Genomic DNA, 10,610 nt, shown 5'->3' with positions numbered 1-10,610 from the left:
TTCGTGTTATTTCGGTCGAGTTTCTTGCCCATTAGTTGCATATTTCGTAGTTTCCATATTTCTTAATTAATTTATATCTTTATTTCGGTAGACAGAGAAAAATGAAAATTAGGATGGTTATAATCGTTAAATCTATTTGATTTATTTACTCATGAGGATTGCATTCCTTCTTGATCTGCTAATTATACGTTCTTTATTTGATTCAAGTCTTACATACATATATACATGGGTGGGTGCATACACACACACACACACACACATATATGCTATATTTATTTTACATCTTAATTGACAACAGATCATCAAGCATTTTATACAATAAAGGTTCCCCAGTACAAATACTTCATTTCCATCCTCTGAAGCCAAAAAACAACCCTGCTAGTGGAAGCCACTTCACACACATATATATAGCTGATTGAGGCTAAATCATATTGGAAATTCAACACAGTCCCGCACGGCTACAGCTTCTCTGGGGTTTAAGCAATGAGTCTTGGCCAGTTTTGTTATGAATGTTGAGGCGGAGACAGAGACGGCTGTAATGGCTAGTAACTTGGGGCTGTCTTGGATTTTGGTTGCATAGCTAGAAAGGGTAGTGAGGGCATCACAGGAAGTCTTGATGAATTCGGTGCTGTTTTAGCTCAGCAATCTGAGTAGACCAAGGACGATCAGAGTTGAAATTGGATTGGAAAAGTATGATGTCTCCATCTCTCTTTGTGGAAGCTAGCTGGTTATAATTTTGATATATGGGCATGGCATGGGAAAGGCTCTCAATTTATAGAAAAAAAGTTAAGCTTTGTGGTTCCTGATTTTTGTTGATTAGAGCCAACAATTATAAGGCAAAAAAGTGCAAAAGCCTTCAAATTATCAAGAAGTCATGTCCACTTTATATTTCCATGTCAGTTTGCCACTTACAATGATGCCATTGATTGATCCATTATAGCAATGATTAAAAAATCAATGCAGTTTAAATATTAAAGTTGAAAATTGCTTTCACTTCCTGCCAATGCTTTATATTGCATGCCATGTGTACATTAAAAACGTGCCTAAAATCTAATGCATATAGTAGTTGATGAAATTATTTTACGCTCCACAATTGTATAAATAAAGTGATTAAGCGCCGGCCAGAGACTCTTCCAAAGAAATAAGAGCCTTAAAGGTACTTTGATGATCACATTATTTAATAATGTATATTTTTTGTCCTCAAACACACAACCTTGTTAGGGCGTCACTGTCACTCGATTTATGATTATGAATATTACAAACCCCATAATTTGATAAACAAATAGATAAGGATATCGTTAGATATGTAATTGAATTTGAGTGTCATTATTTTTGGAGATTTGTAGATCTTGCTAATATGATATATTTTTTTTTTTGACAAATAAGGTTTTCAATAACCATTTCAAATTATTTACAAGTAATAATAACCAAACGATTTGCACTCTTCACACGCATGTACGATGACAAAATTGAATTTCTTAAATACTAAAAATAAAGTAAAAATTTTTAAGTGACAGAATAAGTGATCTGAATTCATACGGCAGTAGAGTAGTATGAATATTAATAAGCTTAATGGGCTAAAAATTGACGTTGGGCTCTGATTTGATTTTTGTAGCTTGTTCCTTCCCAGGGGTTAAAAATAAAAACAAATTGACGGTATGCACATTGATATTACTGTATATAACTTTAAGAAAGATAAACAAACTTAGAATATTTAAAAAAAAAAAAAAACAGAAGAGATTTCAAAGAATTTATGAAAAATTAAGAACTCCAAATAAAAAATCAAAAAATAAAAATAAAAAGGGCTGCCAGTGGCTATGCACTGGTCTAACATTGGCTTGGATTTGGCCAAGGCTGAGCTAGCAAAACTCGTACTGGCCATGACTAGTGTTGCACCATTTTGGCCTGGCATAGTTAGGTCGAGCCATGTCGGCTGGCCATCGATCTGGCCATTCTAGGCCAGACATGATGCCAATTGGCCACGCCTGGCCAAATCGAGCCATGCTTGGCCAACGTTGACCTACACTTGGCTTGGCCGATGGCTTGGGCATTGGTAGCAATTTTTTTTCTCTAAAATTTCTAAATTTTTCAAAGTAAGGGTTTTTTTTTTTTTTTTAATTTTATAAAAATTTCTTAATGTTTTTTAAGTTTTATGTATTCTTTATTGTTTGAATTTTTTTAAAATTTAAATACTTCCTAAATCAACTTTTCTACGTTTTTAATTTTTTATTAAATTGTATGTATAATTTTAGTTTTTTAAATTATCTATTGTATTCATTTGCTATTACGTATTTTTAGGATATTATTTTTTCAGATTTGATTTAAAAAAATTTGATAGGTGAAATGTCTAATTGACCCTCACTAATGTTAAAGTTAACATCTTAAACTAATGACAGAGGATGTAAATTGTAGTTTCTGATGTTCGTAGAGGCAATTCGTTAGTTTCGATACTAACAAGGGATGTGGACCCAGGAAACCAATACTTGTCATTAAAGAGGGGATTGGGATTAGGGGTGAGCGGTTCCGGGTATCCTGTATTTTTTTGGGGAACCGAAACAGCACAGTGCAGGTTCTTAAATTCAAGGAACCGGAACTTAACTTGGCTATCTTGTAAAAAATTAATTACCCCCCTATTAATTAAAAAAAAGACAAAAATTCTTTAAAAATTTACAAGTACACCCCCTATTGCAAATTGCATTAGTCGCAAGCTTGCAAGCTGATGCAATTTGTTTTGTCTAGTTATATAAAAATTTATAAAATACAATCATACATAACATTGTGCATTACATATCTGTGGATTATAGTAAGAGGTTATAAATTATAATTTTGAGAAATTGTTTCAAAGAAATGAAACCCAGTTCACAAATCACTAATCTTTTTTTATTACCATTGTTTTGAGGGGCCAAAAGAGAAGCCCCACAAGCACAAGCACACCACAAAGGCAACTGAACCAAAAGAATAAAAGGAAAGAGAGAAATATGGACTACAACATAATAACGCCAAAGAGACAGAATAATATTAAGATAGTTGATTAGTTTCATATCACGCACCTTCAATCTGAGTAGTATCCCTCAGAGAATTAACAGTTGAAGTTCCAGAAAACATAGGAGAGGAAGACGACAGAGGGAACAGAGAAGAAAAGAATCAAGAGATATTGAGATAATACCAATTCAATTTGCCCTAATCGAATTGGGTATTTTGCTTTGTGTTTGTAAATGTAAATTTACAAGATACCTCCTATTGTTTTACACTAACATTGAACAAGGTCTATTTGATAACTAATGTTTAATAAATTATAAATGTTTATAAATTTAATGATATAATTGGGTATTTATAATGTACTAAATACTAATGTAGTAAATTTAATGTTATAAATTATTAATGTTTATAATGTAATGTACTAATGTTGTAATTAATTAAATAATTAAGTAATTATAATATAATGTTATAATTAATTAAATTTCTAATCATTTAATAAAAGTATTGTACTAATGTTTATAACGTAATATTATAATTAATTAAGTAATCATACTATAGATCTATAATATAATGTTATAATTAATTAATTTTTTAATCATTTAATTATGTAATGTATTAATATTTATAATATAATGTCACAATGAATTAAGTAATCATTCTATAAATCTATAATTTAGTATTATAATTAATTAAATTTCTAATAATTTAATTAAATATTGTACTAATGTAATAAATTATTAATATAATGTCATAATTAATTAAGTAATCATTTAATTATGTAATGTTATAATTAATTATGTGATCATATTATAATGTAATGTTATAATAGATTAAGTAATCATACTATAAATTTTTAATGTAATATTATAATTAATTAATTTTCTAATTATTTAATTAAGTATTGTAATAATATTTATAATGGAATGTTATAATTAATTAATTAATCATTTGTTTATAATGTAATGTTATAATTAATTAAGTTTATAATTATTTAATTAAGTAATGTACTATATTACTAATATAATGTTATAAACTTATAATTAATTAAATAATTATTTAACTATAACGTAATATTATAATTGATTAAGTAATCATTTAACTAGTAATGTATTAGTATTTATTAATTTATCATATATAATTAATTAATTACTAATTTACTATAGATATACTTAAAACTTGGTAATTGAAGTAAACAAATAAATATTATATTATTATTCAATCAAATATACTATTTTATTCAAAAATAATTCTTTTAATAACATTAAAACACATTTAATTAGATCCTAATTCCAATCATACAATTAATTAATTAAAACTTTAATATTTATATATTAAAGCTTTTTTTATAGTGTTGTTTATATGTAATAAGTATAATTATATATTTGTTTAATTAGGTTATTGTAAAAATTTAATTTTTTCCATTTTAAATTTTTTTATATGTAAAATTACAAGAGACCCCCATTCTTCACAAATATTTTATTTCAGCCCGGGTTCCAAAACAAGTTTTAATCCGGGTACTCGTCATCGGTTCCAAACAGGTTCCAAACCGGATACCTACTACAGGTTCCAAGCAAGTTCCAAGCCGGGTACCTGCTGCAGGTTCTTTTTTCAGGTTTCGATTCTGATTCCGATTCCTCCACATGTAAGAACCAGAACAGAAACCGCACAATGCGGTTCCAATAAAATGGAATCAAAACCTACTGGCACAGTATCAATTTAGGATAGGTTTCGGTTTCAATTTTGATTATACCTACAGGTTTTAATTCTATCCGCTACTTATGCTCACTCCTAATTAGGACGTTGAGCTGCTTTAGCACTTGCTACCTGGGACCATTACCTAAAGGTCGCACTAAATATACCAATAGATGCAGATAATCAAAATTCGAAGGTCATTTCAATTAAAAAATTATCCTTGTTATGTGTGCTTTTCAAATCTCACATATTGCCACTTTTTCTTAGGAAATATCTATACTGATATTTAATGAGTTGTCTTAAGGTAAACAAACAAAAAATTTAATTCTTTTGTACACTTCATTTACATGAAAATAAAAGAACACAGTTTGCAATATATCGATATAATAAATATTTTGTTCATTTGTGGCCTTACCAGAATTTTAATAAAATATATTGACAATTTCAAGTATGACACAAAAAAGTAACTGTAATTACAACTCAATCTCATAAACTTTCTCACACACCTTCGACGTTACAATTTACAATCAGTTTCTGATAGAATTTTTTTGTCTAACCAATTACAAGCTATCACGTCAAAATTGTAAAAAAAAATTCGTGAGATTGAGTTGTAAGCCAATCTTTATTGGACACAAAATCACTAGACTTTAGTTCAATTAGTTAACATTGACATGACATGCTCACACTAACATTTTCTTTGTGCCCCTTCATGCACAAATTGTGATTTTGTCATTTCACTTAAGTACTCATTTTTTAACATCATGTTTTCAAGTGCTTTCCACTTTCTAGGATAGAGATAAATGATAAGTGTTCCAACAAGGGTAGTCTTTTTAATGTAGTCTATTCCATTCTTTTAAACTATATCACTTAGATGTCATGGCATATATATGATTCTATAACAAATTGTTCTAATATCTGTGCGTTAAGTCTCTCTTACGGTACAAAACAATGTCATTGCATCTATATATAGTTTGTTTGTTTTTTGCTACCATATATTTATGCAAGACTCCATCTTGCTTTGCTCCTGTTTTTCTTAATCTAGCTAATGTAGTTAGGAATGGAGTTATTGCTCAAATCCCAGACTTATAAAGAATTCAATATAAGGAATGACAGTAGAATTACTAAACTGTCATGTACTTGAGAACAGCTGCACGGACCTTTTCCATGAACACTGCCACTTGTTTCTGCAAGGAATCAAACATATGAAATTCATGAGTTATTCTCCAAGTCAAAAGTAGCAATTTATGAACTATTATTCATTAGTAATTACTAACATACTATGCATAGAAACTAATCTTATTGCTTTCTAATTTTGAAGTTATTTGCCAGATAAAGCACATAAAATATAGTCAGATGCTTACACAAACATTAATTTTCCTGATTCTTTATGTATAGCGGCTATCAAGGCATAACACTAAGGCAATCCACGTGCAACATGACTACTCAAGTGAATGTAACATTGAAGGAGATAAAAAGAAAATTTAGGTTATCAAATTAGAACTTTCAATCAATGTACTTGGAAGGTAACTGGATGTATTTTACCCAAAAATGATAAAAAATACGGCTCCTTGTTTATTAGCAAAAACCCTAATTACATGTCAGAGTAGATGACAGCGAAGAGTGTGTCTCATGATACAATCAAGCAATGAGGAATAGTTTTAAGGGGAACAAAGGGAGGTGAACTCTACAATGTTGACATGTGTATAAATCCAGTCGTCCATGGGACACTCAACACTCATTTACAGAAAATAACTGTATGTCTGGATAATTCTAGGTCACTAGTTGAAATTCCTATTAGTTGGTGGAAGATGTGAATAGTGATGAAAAATAAATGTGTGCACCAGAAATAATGACTATCATAAACTTTGGTGCGATAAGGGTCACCTAAAAGCTTGACTGATAAAATGACTCTTAAGGGCATGACGAAAAGCGGCAAAGGGTTACACTACTTGTCTATAATGAAGTCAGATTGAAATTTGAAGAATGCACTCTTAAAACTTTTAGATTGATGGATGAAGTCATTATCAACTCAATGATATGATAATTAATAGAATAAACTTTCAGTTTCACCTGCCGGATATGAGAACGAGGTTCAAAATGAGAATGTGATTATAAAGTTCAAATTTACTATGATGACAATCTAGAGAAATAAAAGTCAGATCAAGTCTACAGGCTCAAACTTTATATGAAAGATAAGTCAAAGACTCACAGTGGAGTAATTTCTCATAATTTATATCATATGGATGATGACATCATACTAGTTCAAGATGTTAGACATCAACAAGAAGAAACAAGCTGAAAATCAACATAAAGGGTAGAACTCAATTCAAATTTGACATATGAATTAGTGATCAAGTTGGGGAACATATTAATCTATCTAATTACATTTATGTGATTATCTATACATTGGTGGGCAGTGCTAAAGTATACTGTGAAAGGGTTCAATTCCATTCTTTGCAAACATAATCAATGGAAAAAAGGTGTTCTAATAAGTTACATCACGTGTTTGTCCCCTCACTTCCAAAAAGAAAAAACTCTATGTTATCCTTTACTCTCTGTTCTTTGATTTTGTTATGTTGCTACTTAGTATAGGGGGACCTTGGCACTCCTATACTCCATATCAACATTATAAAATCAAAACATGACAGATTTCACAAGAAGATAAAAGTAAATATTTCCAACAATACTAACCTGGTCACCCTTTTGTGCATTTGCTATGTTTTCATCTAGAAGTGTCAATAAGGATCTATTGATTTCATTATGTTCAACCATTTCCAGTAACTGCATAAGAACATAAAGTCAACCCTGATGAATAGCAAATCATACAAAATAAAAAAAATGTATCAAATATGGAGGCTTGATGAGTTAACAAAAAAAAGTAAAGACATACAGTTGCTTTCACATCCTTTGAAGTCAAGATTTTAGATAGACTTTTTTTGGCTGTTATAAGGTCAGACTGCATTTTGTCATAGGCTTCTGTAAACCAAGAAAAGAGCCAACAGTTGAGCATCAGTTGTGAATAAAAAAATTTCTGAATCCTTCAGCACCACGGTCAAGACTAAAACAAACTAAAAGGAAAAAGAAAAAGAAAAAAAAAAACCTGTTCCTTCTTGTAGAGCCTTCTGTAATGTTTCCAGCTCAATCAATCTGTCTTCAATATCCTACAAGATCCATCAGTGGTTTCATATCATAGTTCTATGTAATTATGCTATAACATCATTTCAAATACGAGCAAAGTTTCCATACAACGGATGTATCGTACAATCAACTTATTATGAGGTGAGTGCATGTCATATAGGCTGACGCGGCACCCCATGATTGGTTAGCTGTATGTTCATCCACTGTAAAGAAGTTATTTTTTTTTCCCATGAAATATATAGTTGAAGAATGAACCTCAGTTTTTGAAACAGCAAAGCGAAGTTGACCTATTTCAAATTGCAGGTGTGAGAAAAACTCCTGGTTCAATCTGCAAAATTCATATGTTACAATTGCATTACTAAAGGAAAAACATCAAGCTGTGAAGTAAAACACATCCCATTCATTGAGACGATAAAAATAGTGATGCCACAAAGAGGATAACATATTAAATAAGGTGGAAACAAAAGAAGGGAAGTCACAGGCAAGTCAGATTCACATTCTCGAGGTAATGGTGTCCTTGTCCATACTTTTATAGAATTTACTGGAAATGGTTTTTTCAGTAAAGTTGCCACAGCCATCGCTTTTTTCCAACGGTCAGAAGGGCAATAGTGGCTCACAAGTCTGCTCTCACCAACAAATTCAGTGTCGAGATCAGGGTCAATGAGGAAACTAGTTTGCATGTATTGTTAGACTAATCAAATGACATACAAAAGTAGTTACTCTCTGCAAACACTCATAGCCTAATTTTTCCCTATGAATTTAAAGAGTTGGGTGTTTAAAAATAAACATGGGAATCACTTTCACATAGACTTAGGGACCTAAAGGTTTTGCAGATACAAGTTAAGATTCTCCAATTTTAAAGGTTACGAATCCTTTTGCAGAAGTAAACAGCCAATCAAATTAGTTTTGCAACAAATTTGCTGTTGATATAAATCTTCATCATGCGAAACACAAATAGTGTCACGTCCTAGTGTAGAAGAAGATAGCTGATTAGGACAAAAAGCATAATAAAAGGCCAAGAAAGTAGTAAAGTAATCGCCTTAATCTTCTGCTCTGTATCCACTCCCACCACAGTAGATGATAAGGGATTTGCTAAAGTTATATGACCCCCTCTCTCCAAAGAGAGAAACCCCACGGGCAAACGATTTCCACGGAGGAGAAAGTACCAAAAGGTAACTCAATTCCAAGAAAGGAAGTCCCAACAAAAAATAGGGAAGAAGAAACCAATAAAGGAAAAAAAAATATCAAACCAAAGAATGAAAGAATAAAAAAACCCAGCTTATTAAAAAGGAAGTAAAATTAAGCCCAAAAACCTAGTCAGAGAGAATTCTCTTTACAAATAAACATCAATCTTCTTAATCTTGGAAGAAGCCAAATATAAATCAAGTGGTACGCATTTTTTAAAATATAATATTCTCTTCATGTTAACATAAAATAAAACATAGAACTAACCGTGGCCTCAGCCTCGCTATTTCATACTCAATCTCTTGAGCTTCAGTGTCAAGAAAATACTCTATCAACTCCGCTGAAGTATCCGGTATAACCCGAGACTAAAACAATCCCATCATCCAGCAAAAATAATATAACATTCACAAAAAAACCAATGTTATTTAACTATAAATTATATATACAAAGATTCAAAATTTACTTGGCGAAGAGCTCTACGACGCTTGGTTTCTTCACGAACATGTTGCTCAAAGGCTTCTCGTGCCTCAACATCCTTCTCAAGTCGTCTTTTAAACTCTAATCTTGCAATATGGCCCGTCTGGGCCGGCCCCAAAATGCCTTCTGGGTCCTTCAAAAACAATTAGTGTTCAAATCATATAAATGATAAAAAATTCCTTAAAAGAAAGATAAATTTCTATTTATTTATTAAAATTGTTACCCATCCAATGCAGGAGATTCTGAGCCTGGAAAAGGAAGGTCTTTGGATCTTACGGATGGTGCTAGTTGTAGAGGTGGTGGCCGGTGCGATGCCTATTGAGAGAGTGGCCATTGGATTGTAATGACGCCATACATGATCAATAATAAGATTCCAAGGTTCTCCTAAGCAAGGGTGCCTACTACTTATTCTACATATATTAAGTGGTTTTTGAAACCCAATTGGAAAAAAAACATATATAGTTTACACTCAAGTTTCATTTGATACAATTTCATGAATAAACTTTAAGAGAAAATATGAAAAGGGAGAGAACTAAGAAGCAAGGAAGCCATAATTTATCCATAATTTTTATTGATTAAAACTTATTATTTCTTAGAAATATTTCTCTAGGATAAACACAAAACAACATTATTATTTTACGGAGAAATCACATAATTGCATTGTATGCAACCTGATTATTCAAAAATATCCTTTCAATAAAATTACAATTTATGCTGAATAAAAAAACTAAGACAATCAAATAAAATAGCGATACATGAGCAAACCAAATTAAAAAAATTAACATTTCAACAATCTAGATAAAGGGTACACCTAAATTAATGGAAATTCAGTTATAAAAGAAATTAATAAAACAAGAGTAAGGGAAAGAGAAGGATATATATACCAATAGCTGCCATAGCAAAGACAGAGAAGTTTCTTCTGTTAGTGTGGCGTGAATTGAAGAACTTGGGAGACAAAGAAGAAGTGGAAGTGCTTCCCAAGAAATGAGAAGGTCGTAAAGGGAGACCCAGAAAGCGAGCAGGAGAAGAGAGAGGGACATGGCTCCTTTGAGAATTGAGATGGGATATTGAGGAAGAACAGGATGCTGTTATCCTCTCAGCTGCCATTTTATTTTTTCTTGCTTGGATAAGGAGAAGAA

At 31.3% G+C, this 10,610-nt stretch overlaps 1 protein-coding gene across 1 annotated transcript; it reads right to left on the bottom strand.

Moving 5' to 3' along the window:
• Positions 1 to 5,495: 5,495 nt before the first annotated feature.
• LOC116105605 lies at positions 5,496 to 9,820 on the bottom strand. The gene is made up of 8 exons (XM_031392014.1): positions 9,695 to 9,820; positions 9,458 to 9,604; positions 9,262 to 9,359; positions 8,065 to 8,137; positions 7,772 to 7,832; positions 7,562 to 7,647; positions 7,363 to 7,452; positions 5,496 to 5,855 (listed from the first exon to the last, which is right to left on the bottom strand). Exons 1-8 carry the CDS (start codon positions 9,803 to 9,805, stop codon positions 5,793 to 5,795), a joined length of 729 nt encoding a protein of 242 aa, XP_031247874.1. The 5' UTR covers positions 9,806 to 9,820; the 3' UTR covers positions 5,496 to 5,792.
• Positions 9,821 to 10,610: the final 790 nt, after the last annotated feature.

This window comes from Pistacia vera, unplaced genomic scaffold (assembly GCF_008641045.1).
Source record: "Pistacia vera cultivar Batoury unplaced genomic scaffold, PisVer_v2 Contig500, whole genome shotgun sequence".
NCBI classification, from domain to species: domain Eukaryota; kingdom Viridiplantae; phylum Streptophyta; class Magnoliopsida; order Sapindales; family Anacardiaceae; genus Pistacia; species Pistacia vera.
Note: the sequence above shows the minus strand (reverse complement) of the source record. Positions and strands in the feature narration are given on the sequence as shown.

Coding starts and splice junctions, on each gene's coding strand:
- LOC116105605 (XM_031392014.1), bottom strand. CDS start 9,805: ATGGCCACTCTCTCAATAGGCATCGCACCGGCCACCACCTCTACAACT. Junction 9,360..9,457: donor GTCGTAGAGCTCTTCGCCAA/GTAAATTTTGAA, acceptor GGATTGTTTTAG/TCTCGGGTTATACCGGATAC. Junction 7,453..7,561: donor CAAAGGATGTGAAAGCAACT/GTATGTCTTTAC, acceptor GTTCTTATGCAG/TTACTGGAAATGGTTGAACA.